General features: G+C 36.8%; 1 protein-coding gene across 9 annotated transcripts in view; it reads left to right on the forward strand.

Annotated features, from left to right (window-relative positions):
- Window positions 1-8340: 8340 nt before the first annotated feature.
- LOC126799349 (uncharacterized) overlaps window positions 8341-15665 on the forward strand; it is a 41646-nt gene continuing 34321 nt past the window's right edge. For 4 of the 9 annotated variants that reach the window (XM_050526536.1, XM_050526539.1, XM_050526545.1 and 1 more), the window contains exons 1-2: window positions 8341-8522; window positions 8722-8850. In XM_050526536.1, the coding sequence (XP_050382493.1) occupies window positions 8396-8522; window positions 8722-8850 (256 nt within the window). In that variant the 5' untranslated portion in view covers window positions 8341-8395. Of the gene's footprint in view, window positions 8523-8721; window positions 8851-9425; window positions 9443-15665 lie in introns of all 9 variants that reach the window. The other 5 variants (XM_050526540.1, XM_050526547.1, XM_050526538.1 and 2 more) reach the window with 3 other exon arrangements.

The raw sequence follows: 15665 nt of genomic DNA on the forward strand, positions 1-15665 counted from the left end.
AAAAGTCAGTTTGATTTACCAAACACATTGTCACGACTTATGCCATAAACAATTACTTATAAAAGTCAGTTTATCAAACACTCAGGTATTTTATTTATTAGCCATTTATTGTCAGAAATAAGTATAAGTCAGCTTTTCTAATAAACTCAATTGTACCAAACACAACTTTTATGTACTAGCTAGATACTTATGATATTCGCACAACTTACATTATTTCAAATTGAAAAGCCAATGGATAGAACTTGGACGTACATGTTTCTAGCATATTCGGCAATTCATCACCAACAATCAAACATCAAGAGCCCGTGAAATTTCAGGACCTCATGCATGCATATCTCAATGTGATTATCAGCATTTCTACACTAGAACCAAAATGCACGTTTATTTCATTTGGAAGGACATTTTTAAAGCTGAAGTTGAACAATTACATGATTATATTTGGTACAATATGTCACGACCCGAATCTTTTAGTTTCGTAAATTAGTATTATCGTCCGGATTTTTCGGCACGTTCATAATCGAGATCCGATTTTAATATTTTGGATTTCGACTTATATCGTAAAAGCGTTTTATCGGAGAAATACAAATTTTGGAAAGTTATTGTTCACGTGGGAGTTTTTATATATTTAGGGAAAGTTGCCATTTTGGGAAAGGAGGAAAAAGAAAAAAAAGAAAAAAATTCTGGATCGCAGCCGAGCCGAGCAGAGCCCGATCCCGACCCCGCCACTGTCTCGCCGCCGTTCTCCATCGTCCGACCACTCCAGGCCGCAACACGGGTACCGATCGAAAGCTTGAAGGAAATCCTTCAGTTATGGGTTAGTGGCCGGCCTCGTCTCGCCGCCGTGAGGGAGCGGTGCCGCCTAGAAGGTCCACCTGCCGATTCGCGTCTTCTCGCCGGAACTCCCTCCTCCGGCCACCATAGGCCGGGATGCTTGGTGCGTTTTGAAGGTCTCATTCCATGCTTCAATCTCACCGAAGGAATTGAACCAATTCGAAGGGTAAGTGATCGAATCGACGAATTTGATTTCTAGGGTTCTTGAATTTGGGGGTTTTGATTTCTGTTTAATTGGACGGTTTAAGGTTGAAATTGGTTATTGATGTGAATTAGAAAGTTGTTAGGAATATTAATTGGATTGTGGTGGTGAATTTTGGTAGCCATTGGTGGTGGTCGGATTTTGGCCGGCCGGCCGCCACTTCCAGCGGCGCTAGGGGCGGCTGCCGCCGTTCCGGAGAAATGTTAATGGCATTTTTAAGCCTTGTGATGGTTGAGGATGTTGTAGGAATATTTGGAGGAGTTGTGGGATAGTTTGGGCGTTTAAATTCCGTATTTTATCCGTATTTAGTTTGTGGCTCGACCAGTGAATTGGGGAACTGCGGTATTAGGATGCTAGAATATTGTGGAGAATGTACGGAGGTTGTTAGTGATGTTGAGGAATTTTTGGTGGAAGCATTAACGGTTTTGGGCGAGTGAGGGTTATTGTTTTCGTTTATTAAATATTACCGGGTTGCGGTAATTAATTCTTTTTGTCTATGCAACAGGAGGTGACGAGACTCGAGGCGAGGAAACCTCATATCGACCCTCGGCTTAGCCCGGTTACTGTGAGTGGACTTTTATTTTGAATTAAATGCATGCATCAGTATTTATTTACGTAATTTAGCGTTATACGATTTAATTGCTTTGAAATGATATTTATTTGTCTTGGATATATATATATATATATATATATATTTTAACGCCTGATTCGATTAAATTGAAAATTTTGGATTTTATTTGGGAACGGGGTTTCTCGAAATTTATGATATTGTATTTTGAGATTTATACGTACGGTGGGGGAACCGTACCTGTTCTATCTATTCTTAATCTGCTATCCTCTCCTTTAATTATTTAAAGGGGGCACGATCAACAGAATCATATCTATTCTTAATCCGGTATCCTCACCTTGAGGCTTATAAAGGAGCTATGATCAACGGATAAGAATACTGTGCTTTTTCGGTGTTTACACTCTTTTGTTATCCTGTGACTAGCGGAGCTAGTGCACTTATTTATTTTCTGAGGCCATACCGGGAGATGATTATGCTAGCATATGAGTTGATGATTCCGCGGTTTCCGCCTGAGAGGCGATGCCGCCCGGGGGGCGAGGGTTTTAGCCGGAACTGACATAACGACTCAATACCCTCTCCGTGAACGTGACGTGACGGTATTGAGCAATTGAGATTTGACACACACACACACACATATATATATATATATATATTCTGGCCCGAGGGGCATTTGGTATGGCATTCCTGATTCCATATTGACTAGCGAGGCTAGTCAATCCATTTATTGATATTTATGAATTTTTTTTACTAGCGGGGCTAGTCCACTTTTCCGATTCAGTTTCAGTAAGATTATCCGACTAGCGGGGCTAGTCGGCTTTCTATTAATAATCTCAAGGAGATTATGTGACTAGCGGAGTCTAGTCCGAGTTTTAAGAGTAAATCTACATTTATATTTTTCAAAGCTTTGATTAAAGCGTGCATGCATTGAATTCGGTTTTATAAAAAGGAAAATGGGAAAGTATAAATATTTTTATTTATTTATTGATATTAATTTTTGTCCACTCACTCTAACGTAGTTGTTTTAATGGTTTCCCATGGGCCCTTCGTTTTAAATGCCCAGTTCGCAAGCTTACAGACGTTCTATAGCTACCGTGAGGCAGCGTTCCTTTCCGCCGACTGTCAGACTGTAGGTTACCTGTTTAGCCTACAAGTCGTCTATTTTCTTTTATGACGTTTAGTTGCTCTGATACTCTGAATTTGTTTGGATGATTTTCTGATTTTTATGAGGTTGGATTTAAGTTGTATAACTAAGTTGAATTAATTGTTGTGGAAGTTGAGTATTGTTGGTTATTGTTAGAAGTGCAGTTTTCTTACAGGTTGGGTTGGCTACTTTTAAGGGAGGCTATGCCGAAATTTTTCTGGATAGGCCCCTTTGTTAGTAGTCCCCGCACAACCTATCCTAGGTATTAGGTTATATTTTAGGGTGGGTCGTGTCACAATAACTACTATTACAACAGAGAAAGTAATTTGAGATATTGAGCATTTCATATTCCCTATTGAATGCATTTACTTGTGTGAATATAGTGGGAAAATCTAAACAAGATAACTGAAACATATTATAGTGATTGTAGCTATTATGAGATATGAATACCTTTTATGGGAGGTTTTTGTATTATAATACTTTCACTATATATACTTGGTCCCTATACACTCTTTGATATAAGCAAATCAATTCTTGCCCCCATAGAAAGATTGCATAAGGAAGAGACATATAGAAGATCAGTGTTTTGATCAATATGGCTGCTGCTATTCCAGGTATATACATAGATATACATCTAGTTCTATTTATTTATATATATAGTTGTTTTATATGATTGTATGTTCTTGTTTGCATGTGTATTGTAAATGTGATTATGTTAATATGCAATTGGTATTAGAGCCAATTGCATATTTCATAAATCAATTCAGTTTGAAGCACATACGTTCACTTCAACATATATAAGAACTCATATGATATGTTTCTAAGATGTTGATTATATTTATTAAGGCGGGAGGCTATTTTTCACTGACCCCTATTCCAGACCAGTTTTCAGGCCCAAGGTTCCCACACATGCGCATGTTAATTGAAACAAAATTGTCTTTGTCATTCTCTTTTTTGCTGTACTCTTCTCTTCTTCAGCAAAAACCCAGATTTGGGAATAGGGTTTTTAAAGAAAATTTTAGTTGATCCTGTGTTTTTTTTTCCGCATTATTTAAACAAATTGCTGTGAGATACAAGTTTGGAATTGTTATACATATCTATTTGCTTTCAATTAACTTTTGCAGCGCAGTACGAACACCGAGTTAGTTCCCAAATTTTTATTTCTCTTTCACTTATGCATATATGATTCATAATTGAGCATTGAACACTAGAGGCACTCCTGGTGTGCATCTAAGTTAGAGTAGATGGTGACCAGATGAAACTTACTTTTTGTGTGATTGTTCTTTGAATTTTGATGTTTGGAATTGGATGAAAATTTTTGAATGATCAATTGTCTACTCTTAAGTTGTTGATGAATTATATACATGTGTATATATATATATATATATATATTCGTTTGTCTTGAATTGATGGCAAGGAAATAGATAATCTCCCAAAATTTTCATAATCTTGCTCATTGAAATTCACTAATAAACATGTTATTCTTATTTGGTTTTAACAAGCTTTCTGTGTTAAAAATTAAGGATTAATAACCACTGGTTCTAGATTTCAAGGTAGTATATTGATACATGTTGTACGCATCAATCTGTCAATATATTATTTTGAAATCGTTTGGATATAAAACTAGGAAAATTGTGTCTTTATTTTTGGAACAAAACTGTATCTTCTACAGAAGGATTGACTCTTGTGTTCTTAAAACTAAAACAGTGCATCATGAAATATTAAAAGTCAAATTCAGTGAACTAGACTTTCCTTCTTGCTATACATATGGTGACTGTTCCAGGGAAATATTGTTTTTTTTTTTGTGTGTTTTGGTTTTGCAAATTAAGAAACTTAAGCAATAACCTATTCTTTTGCCCATAAGTAAGATCTATTATTGGAAACTAATATGCATTTTATGGGGATTCAGATTCCATATTTTCTGTTTTATTTTCGAGTTATCTTATTGTGACTTGATATTTTATATTGATGGTTTTCTGGAATTGTTTTGACTAAACTAAGACAGAAAACTAAAAAACTATATTTTCTTTTAATTCCAGCTTTGAACACTTCAGGATTATCCCTTGCAACCATTGAACCTTTCAATGGCTGTAACTTTAAGAAGTGGAAGCAGTCCATAGAGCTTTACCTTGGTCTCCAGAACATTGATTAGTGCTTGAATGAAGCCGAACCAGTGGTAGATGACACTACCACACCCGTAGGACTTGAGAAACACAGAGAATGGGTATCAGATGATTAAGCTTATTCTTAAACAAACCATGACTGATGTGGTTAGGGGAAGCATTGCTGACAATGATACAACCACTGAGTATATGGCTGTTATTGCTTCGAAGTTTCGTGAGAATGAGAAGGCTGAGATTTCTCTCTTGCTAGACATGTTGATGGGAACCAAATATGATTCCTCTAAGAGTGTGCGTGAGCATATCATTAGGATTATTGACATCACTACCACACTAAATGATCTGGAAGTACCCCTACCCTCTGAGTTTGTAGTACATCAGTCACTTAGAACCCTGCCTGCGTCTTTTGGTCAGCTGAAGACCACCTATTTTACCCAGAAGGATAAGTGATTTCTTGGATTGGTGAGAATAGATGTAGTCATTCCGGGACTGTTAAGGAATTTAGTGTTTGGGGCGACATTCGAGCTCATGAGCTTATAATAGATTCGGTAATCTATGACAAGCTCCATCATTCCTCTTTTCATAGAAATCTCGTCTATCTTGATTCTCAACCTGAGACAGTGCGGTGCAACTCTAAGGTGCGTAGTGAAGTTTGGAAAAACATTGAAGTAGGCAACTTGATTACATAGAGAGGCTTCTACCGTTCCTAACAGGCTTTTCTTGAAGTCTGTTATCCTGTCATCTTGCAGGAGACATAAGACAAAGCAATCTATTACATCTCTGGCTAGAAGTTTTATTCCAACTTGAACCGTTCTAATGTGCATGTATGAATAACTTCTTCGAATTGCTTCACTTACTTCTTTCTGAGTTATCAATCTTATGTCAGTTTCTTTGCCTGTTGCTGGAATAGTTAGTTCAAGAATCTTGAACCTGTGAGAATCAAGAAGGAAATATCCTCTCTTATAAATTTCAATGAGTCTAAATTTAGGAACTGTGGCCTCCCGTACACTTGATTCTCTCATTGTACTCAAATTCTTGAGCATTGATGAGTTGTACAGGAATTGTGCTCTTTTTATTGAATACTCTGCTCAACATCTTCATGTTCCTTCTCTCAGTGAAACTAGGGGATTTCCAGGTAAGAAGCTTAGGTTCACTAAACTTAAGGTTGCTTTCTTCTCCTGTGTAAGAAGGTAAGATCACATTACTAGCTACATTTTGAGTTAGTTGTTCTTCATCGATTTTCTCTGTTCCAGCTTCAGCTTTCATCTTTTCTATGTTTTTTTGCAAATGGGAGAGTTTAAGATTCAACTATCTGAATTGTTCTTCCAGCTCCATACCTATTTCTTGAAAATATGTAATATTATAATTTTGCTGATGAATTATTGCTTTCAGTTTTCAGGAAGGGCTTCTGAAATATGAAGATATAAGCTTTTTGCTTCTTTGTCTCTCTCCTTGACTTTTACTTCAACCATTTGGTTTATCTTATTCGGACGATAAGGGCTTCTAAATGCTTTTTCAGAATTTCTTGAGTTGTTCTTAGTTCATCTGCTTGCTCTTGGATGTTATTAGCAAGGGTTTTTGTTCGAACTAACTTCTTTTCTATGTCTAGCAAATATTGCTTTTTTTAGGTAATCAAGCTTTACTTCAAGCTTTCCAATCTTTGTGATTACTTCTTCAAGTTGATTAATCTTGAGATGAAATCTCTCAAGTTGTTCAAGCAGCTTTTCTGCAACTTTGTTGCTGGATAAATGGTTTAGGAATTCTATCAAACTTGGCCGAGTTGGGTCAAGTTCTTCAACTCCTATCTCTCGTTGAAGATGAGAGAATTCATCATAGAGTGTATTCAGTATTCTACAGGCATACTCTATCGAGTATTGATCCTCTTGGATATGTCTTGAATGAAAATATTTTTGCCACCTATCAGAATATTTTATAATACAAAAAGCCTGATAATTTTTTGGTTTAGATTCTCTCTTGTTAGTTAAGAGAAGCCAACTTTGTGGCATAAGGCTTTTAGCCTACCTGCTTTTGAGCTAAGCATGTTCTGATACTAGCTAGGGCGAATCTAACCGATACTCAAAATCAAAGGGTTTTTGATTTTCTTCGAAGACTTCTTGAAGAGCGTTAATATTTTATTCAGTTTCGTAGATTCTACGTTGAACTCTATATATAATATCCCAATAATTTTTTATATTTCTGGGAAGGAATTCTATATTTTATTAACTTTTTATATTGTTCTTTTTCTTCTTGAAGTTATTCCTGAGAAATTTTAACAAACGCTAATAATTCAAGTCTAGAGGCTATTGCAATTGCTATAATAATAAAAAATAACTGTTTACCTTCAAATGTATGATGAATTTATATATTTGTAGTACGTATATAAACAAACTCATAAATTAAATCCCACCATGTTCCGTTAATTTTTTTAAACCTAAATAGTTAGTACCTAAGAAAAAAACATAGGTGAATAGTACCCGCTGCATACCGACAGTGTTGCACAGTAGCCGAATCCCACGTTAATTGGTCTTCTTCAAATTCAAGAAACGTGCGATAATGTCTTCTTGTCCATATCGTTATAATTTGTCATCAATATCTAGAGTCCGTGAAATTTCTGACCCTAATCTTAATGTTCCTAAGATATCCTCTTTATTATTTTTTATCCCAAAGATATCCTCATGTGCTTGCGTGCATGAATAACGTGGGTATTATAATAATTATATATGCACAGAAACAAACAAATACTCTGAAAGATGGTAGTGACAGCTCTTGGTGGCTAGCTCTTGATGCCGCTTTCGTCATCCTTAGCTTCTATATGAGGTTCAAATACTTGCCGGAATGCGATTCACACGGTTGAAGCTCTGGTTTGCGGGAAATCAAAGGGAAGACCTCGAACCCTCACCTTCCATAGTTTCATCTATATCTCGATATGTTTCATATATCGGAAAAACCAATTTCATGTGTACCATCAATACTTTAATAGCAAGCTAGGTCGGGATATATACGTCAATACGTGGGTCGTCTATATATAATTAAGCATGCACGTACAGAGACCTTGATAACAAATATACATATCTCGATAAATTAGTTCTCAATATTTTGTAAGCGAACAACTCAATTGATGGCTCTACATCGGTGCTTCTTCTTAGTTTTTGCAGTTTCTGTTCACGATTGATCAAGTCCTAATTCATTTTTCTGTATGAGCTTTACAAACATCAAATGTGAGTGAAAACCAAAACTTATTAGTGAACAAGCTTTTCACCATATAGGCATATATTGATATATTGGACCACTAATTATTTGCCTTATCCGAATTTATCGAAGACTCCAAATTCTTCACATGCACAAACTTTTAAAGAAAGTAAAACAAAAGAAACACGTTCCAATTTTAACTCATATATATTAAATATATTTTTACCATCAAGAAGTTCGTACGATTTTCAGCTATAAATAGCGCTCACTGCCCTCTTCATTTCTCACACACCGAGTTGAGAGTTGAGTGAGAAAACACTACGATCGAGCTAGTTTAAGGAAAAATGATGAAAGTGAGTTTCTTTATGTTGCTTGCCATGGCTTTGGCAGCGACTGCTGTTCATGCTCGCCTAGACCTATTTGCAATTGGTCAGCTGCTTACCCCAAATACCCAACCAGGCCAGAATGTTGGTAATTACCTGTACCTATTCTTAATTGATTGACTACTAATATAGTAACTGGTTCAAATTCAAAATTGATGTGTTCATATTATTGTTTGTTTATGTGTCTTCATAATGTTAAATTAATTAAATGATATCATAAGAGACATATTTATTGGTGTAATATGTTCGCTTATAAATACGTTAATTATTGTTCAATCAATCACCAGGATGCCAGAAAATTCCATTTCTACTGTGCGATCGTGTCTGTGATGGTTGCATTTGCGATAGGCGTGTGTCAGAAGTTGCAGAGTGCACTTGTGCACAATGGAAACCGTTCGGAGAACATCCGAGATCCGGTAATTTAATTAACTAATAGTTATGTTGTGTTGTTCTTCATCCATATTAATTAAGTTTTTAAGTTAACATATGATAATTGATCAATATAAGCTTTGATTATTATGATTCATTTTGAAAAATACAAGTACATATATTAATAAACTCCTTAAAAATTAACCAAAGAGATGGAGCAAAAGCATGAGTTGCATCAAATGAATGTACGTACGGTGACTCGCTATGGCTCTTGATATACAGTATCACAGTATCACTGACAGGCCAAATACGTACAAGTGTACTTCATAGGGAACATATATGGAGAGCTTGGCAATTAACCGCAACGACTCTTTCATTGAGAAAGAGAAAAGTAAATAAAAAAAGTATCTCAGTAGGTTTAGACATTACTGATGAATCAATTAATATACGTACTATTTACTGCTGACGAAAACGGTGAATTAATTTACAAGACATCATATTACTGAAGAATATGTGGGCCTTTTGGGGACGTACATCTAATAAAACATGCATAAGGAATCATGTATCAATCGATAATACGTACGTATGAAGGTTAGTATACCATGATTTCTTTTTTCTGCAGACGGAGCACAGGTCCAGGTGATTGAAAAAGAAAAATCACAAATTGCAGTAGAGTCAGCTTCAGGAACCATTCCATATACAGAGTGCATCAAAACCTGCGATGAATGTTTCTGCACCCGGAAGTGGCCTCCAGAGAGCAATGTGTGCATTTGCATCAACCACAGCAAATCAAAGAAACCAGCTGTTGTGGTCGAAGAATTGACCGGTAAAATTAACTAAATATGAATCAATAATCATTATATACTTTCTTCATCAACAATTAATACTAAATTTCTATGTGTTACGTACTAACGTGCACATACATGCAGCCGAATTGCATAGAGAATTGGACTTGGTCTCCAAGCCGGTTGCAAAATCAGTAGGAGGCTTTATTCCATATCCGGAATGCATAGAAAAATGCGATGAGTGTGTGATTTGCACTGCAATTTATCCAATTGAGGCTGCACTGTGCTATTGTGGTAAGAAGACTGCTTCCAACTCCAAGAAACCAGCACTCGAATATGCGGGTATGAACTATTTAGTGTTCTTATTTCTCATTCTTTTGAGTAATTATTTCTCTTTACCCTGTATTACTTGACAACGTGACACACACACACACACATATATATATAACAATTATTGGTTCTATAATCTTGATATTGCTACTAACTTATAAACGCATGCAGAAAAATTGCTTACAAAATTGGACGTAATCGCCATACCAGTTAAAAAATCAGTGGGAGGCTTTATTCCATACCCAGAATGCATAGAGAAATGTGATGAGTGTGTGATTTGTACACGCCCTTATCCAATTGAGAAAGCATTGTGCTACTGCGGTATGAAGACGAAAGCTGAAGGCAGAGCCCTCCCTATCTCGCTAGCGGACTAACTTGCTAGCTTAGTTGCTAGCTGTTCTTCCCCAAATGGCTGATCGAGTTCGTTAATAAATAAAAAGGGCTATAATATGTTGGGTTTTACTCCTACTATTGATGCCCTGGACTTCCTTTGAGCTTCCTTAATGATGTGTTCTAAGGACTAAGGCTTTAGTTAGTTGTTATGCACAATAAACTTGCATTTGTCTCTGCATATATGTAAGTGGTCCGGATTATGTTATATGTATGCATGTTGTTAGTTTCAATTAAATACATTAAAAGAATACGCCACATAAACTATGTACCGAATACATATAATAATTTTTCTTATAAGGCCAGCAACTCAAAACACCACCAAACTGTGTTATACACTTATACTTATACTCATATTACCCTTATGGTGTGTTTCATATAATTCTAAAAGACAATTCTTTCGTTGGCAATTATAAATTGGAAATTCTAGATTCTGTGAAAAAAAAATTCATTGATTAAATTCTCCACTTGAATTCTCCACAAAATATGTGTCATTTGCAAAATCTTTTACAGTATTCAATTATCTTTCGAAAAATAAATTCTTTTTATATTTGATCTCTTTAATTTATTTCAAACTTTTTTAATCTATCACAAAGTTTAAATTCCACATAAATATAACAAAACAATAGAATTCATAATTAACGAATTTCAGATTGATGGATTTTAAGATGCCATCATTTATAAAGTCATATGGATTTTATAATTTTCTCATTCAAACGCTTAGTGTTTAATAGAAGAAAATATTTCACAATCAATACTCCAACTCTTGTGGCAATGTCAATGTAGTACCAAAACTCTAACTTGTACTAATTTAGTACTCCAACTCTTTATTCGCTATCAACAAGGGGTCCGACGTCATTTTCCGTCACGACCCCGTTTGTTTGGTCACAAGCTCTGCACATGGCCACAATTTTTTTTACCCAAATAACCCAAAGTCCTCAGCCATTGATTCTAAATGTAAGGCTACGATTTTCTACTCTCTCTCTCTCTCTCTCTCTCTCTCTCTCTCTCTCTCTCTCTCTCTCTCTCTCTCTCTCTCTCTCTCTCTCTCTCTCTCTCTCTCTCTCTCTCTCTCTCTCCATGGATGGGTCACCTGAAGGAGAGAGTTGAGGAGTTGGGGAACAGTAAAACCCCCAAATCTAAATTTGGAGATAAAAATGCGGTAAGGTCTTTGAATCTTTCGGTTGAATTGAAGAAATTGAGTAGAGGCAATGTTGGGTCTAGGGTTTTGAATCGGCAGGTAGTCGCTGTGGTCAGTGATGATGAACATGAGGAGGATTCCTCACCGGAGAGTGTCGAAGAAATTGGGGCGATCTCATAAAGGTGAGAAATTGAGGTCTGAGTCCAGAAAAGATCGAAGATTGAACAATGGCAATGATGGTTTGCAGGCTCCTAGGCGATCACCGAGGTTGGGTGGTGAGGACCATGATCATATGTTCAAGACATGGAACTAAAGTTTATATCTGCACGGCCTCCCCTTCTTTTAGTAATTAGGGTTTCATGTTCATATCATTTGAGTATAAACCCAGTAGTAGTATATATGCTAATAACTGTTATATTTTCTCTGTCTTTGTTGTGGCTTAATGATGAAGTGATCACCGATCACTTATCTCCCGTTTTCTCTCAAACAAGATTATGAATATGATGAAGTGACCGAGACTAATATTATAAGGAGGTTAGGAGGATCTGAGGGATCGAGAGGACCTGAAATCACTGGTATCATTATGTGTCGGAGACAAAAATTGAAATCAAGCAACTGTAAAGAGTTTTGATAATTCCAAATTGAATGCGGGAAAAAGATATTGATGTTAGAATCAATGGCTGAGGACTTAGGGTTATTTGGGTAAAAAAAATCTTTTTTATTGTGACGGAGTTGTGACGGGAAATGACGTCTGATCCCTCGTTGATAGCGAATAAGGAATTGGGGTACTACATTGGTACAAGTCAGAGTTGGGGTACTTGACCTTGTCACAAGAGTTGGGTACTGATAGTGAAATTTTTTCTTAACAAAATCATATATCATTAACTGTTTATCTATAAGTTGTGAAAAAATTAAATTGAAAAGCAAAAGGTTGATCAATTGATATATACTAATACATTTTAAGATTGTTGTACAATAACTTTATATGTTGTTGTTGTATAGGTTTTTTAAAAAATATATATATTATTATGGTTAAGAGTGTCACATCCATTAATGTAAAACAAATCATATTAATGTTTTAGGATATTCGCTCTAAATGTGTCTTGGTCTATTCCATATAGGATAAGTAATTAGTATTCCATGTAGTAATAGATTTACTATTACTATTAGAGATATGAATCCTAATTTGTTACTGTTATGTCTTTGTAACCCTCTATAAATTGAGGCTCCTATCAATGAATAATATACATCTCATTTAGCTCTTTATTGCTCTATTGGTATATCGTTTTCTCCTTAAACACGTTATCAGACACTTTTGCTCTCTAAAGCTTGAGTTGCTTTTAATCCCCTCTAGATTGCTTTTGACACGAAAATTTGTTTGAAGACCTGAAGTAAAGACTCCAAGCTTGAAGATCCAGGATTGACGTTTGAAGACTTGGGTTATATTTTTTGGGTGGGGTTTTCTAGGACTTTGTTCCTTCTCTTATTTTTCTATATCACCTTTCCTAGAACGTGATATTTTGGGCAAAGTTGACCTAGTGTGATTTGGAATCACGCGGTACAGTCGCCGACATATAGTTTAATTTGGAATTGCACGGCACAATCGTAACAAAATGACAAACTTCTCGTGATTTGGAATCACAAAGTTCCGGCATTAAACCGTGAAATCATAGGTTTTTTTGACCTAATTAAGGGATTTCCATCCTTTTTTCTCAAAATATGAGTGATCAACCAATTCGTCCTGAATTTGGCAAATTGGACTCCCAGGGTAAGGAATACCACATATGGGTTTCGAACGTTGAGCATACCTTCATTGCCAAGGACCTGACTTCCACAATCAAACCTGATCCCCATGAAGATGCACCTAGCGCCAATGAAATCATAGGCTCTCATGTTTTTGAGACGCAACATTGATCCTACAATACGTTGGCAATATATGGACAAAAAACCGATCCTAAAGATCTATGGGATACTTTGCATGAACATTATGGGAATGTTCATCAAACTCTACTTCCAGAGTTGCTCTTCCAATGGGAGGAGATACGCTTACTTGACTATAAGACAATCAATGACTTCAATCGAGACATGCTCAACCTCTATTCAAGGTTACGTTTCCGTGGAGTCATCAAATCTGATGATCACATGATCCAGAAGACGATGTCTACTTTCCCTATTGCGGTCAAGATTCTAGCTAATCAATATCGGCTCGAGTATAGTAAGAACTTTTCGACATTCAATGTGCTCATAGTGCTTCTTCAAACTGCAGAGCGGTATGATGAGATACTTCTTAACAACAATGCCAGACCGTTTGGTACAAAGAAGATTCCAGAATCTCAGTACAATGCGGCAACAAATGGTGAGCACCATAAAGGCAAAGGGAAAGTGCATAATGCACCACAAAGTCATGGGAATGGTTCTCAATGAGGTGGTGGCGGTAGGGGACAAAGCAAGGCTCCTCGTGGCCGTGCCAATGTGTGGAAACCCCAAGGTGGCACCACCGGTAATAATAGTTGGTCTCCACAAAAGCAAAATCCCCCGGCCAAACGACAAATGACTGATTATACTCCATGTTTCCGTTGTCGTTCGATGGATCACTGGGCTAGGGCTTGCAACGCTAGCAGACATGTGGTCACTATGTACAAGAGGTACAAATATTCGTTGTCTCAAGAGGCTAATCTTACGGATGGAATTGGGATTGAAGCTCGTAACGCTAATCTCACGATTGCGGACTTTGCAAACACTCAAAGAGTTGCTCAAGACGTGGACGCTCCAGATTTTGACGTCATAGTCTAAAGTTCGCTTTATTTCCTTTATATTTTGTAATGGCATTTGTGCCTTTGCTTTTTATTTTGACGTGGTCATTATAATTAAGGTCAATAAAACCTTGATGTAATCTTGGTGGAATTAATAAAATTTTCGAAGTGTGTTTCTTATATACCATTCGATTATTTATTTCCTTACGATGCAAACTTCTTGGTTTGATTTTTTCGGCACTATCATTAAGTCTTAGACTATATATATGAATGTTAGAAAAATATTCTAAAGCACACACATTGTCGACATCCTTTTTGGAGTGGACGACAACCATGGACGGCCTCGGGGAGGTGCGTCACCGTGCCGGTCTTCGGGAGACACATCGGTATGGCCAGCTTCAAGGGGAGGCTCAGCAACTTGTGCCGACCTTCATAATGAAGGTGCAGTTTTTTCTTCTTCTTTTTCTATTCATTTAGAATTAGAATCTTAATGTGTTTTTGGCGAATAAGACCATACGTCGATTCATAACTAGGCTCATCCAAACTATATGTGATATTTATGTCAGGAATAAAATTAAGGGGTCTAGACCTAGTCTAGTGGTTTTGAGTGTGTCTCGCACTACCGGCCCCCCACTTCTTAAACAAGTCCATTGGTTTGGAGTTATCGAACAGTTTCAATTTTTGGTTGCTTTTCACATGCTTTATCTTTTTTATGGATTGAATTGTAGTCTTTATGACTTTGATTTGCATAACTACATCACCTAGAGACACCAAGCATGTATAAACGGCCTCAGGGAGGCTGGCTCGACATCTTTGGTTCCAGGAAGCAAGGTTACACGACATTGAGCTTACCAAAGTGCCATTTTTCTAACTTTGCGCTCAAAAAGATTTCACTAAGTGATCAAATATTTTCATATGTTCAAGTTTTTTTTTTATGAACATACTCTCTAACATATCTACTTTTCTTTTGTAGGTATGGATGCCGATTGTGCGACTACTCATACAATTTTGAAGAATCGCCAACTTTTTATGAACTTGATCCCTGTAACATCAACGTTGAATACGCTTATGGGATCTAAGCCGCTTGTCAAAGAGCATGGCCAAACTCATTTCTTGCTCCCAAATGGTACTATAATTACCTTTAAGGATGCTCTTTATGCTCCTAAAGCAAACCAAACCTTGCTAAGTTTTAAGGACGTTCGCGCCAACAGTTTTTACTTGCATACTTATGTTGAGAATGGAAAGAATTTCTGCTTATTATCTTTATAGAGTGCGGGTGTACTCGCATTAGGCCTCATCATTTAGCCTGCGGAGGCAAGCCCGATGAGCTTTTACCCGGCCCGGCTAGCGAGAAAGCTCGCCAAAGCCCATTTCCGTGGGGAAGGTCGGGCTTGACTTAGAAGTGTCAAACCCAGCCCGCCAAAAGCCCACAAGTCCCGCAAGGCCCGGCCAATCAAAAGACC

This window comes from Argentina anserina, chromosome 6, assembly GCF_933775445.1.
Source record: "Argentina anserina chromosome 6, drPotAnse1.1, whole genome shotgun sequence".
Lineage (NCBI taxonomy): Eukaryota > Viridiplantae > Streptophyta > Magnoliopsida > Rosales > Rosaceae > Argentina > Argentina anserina.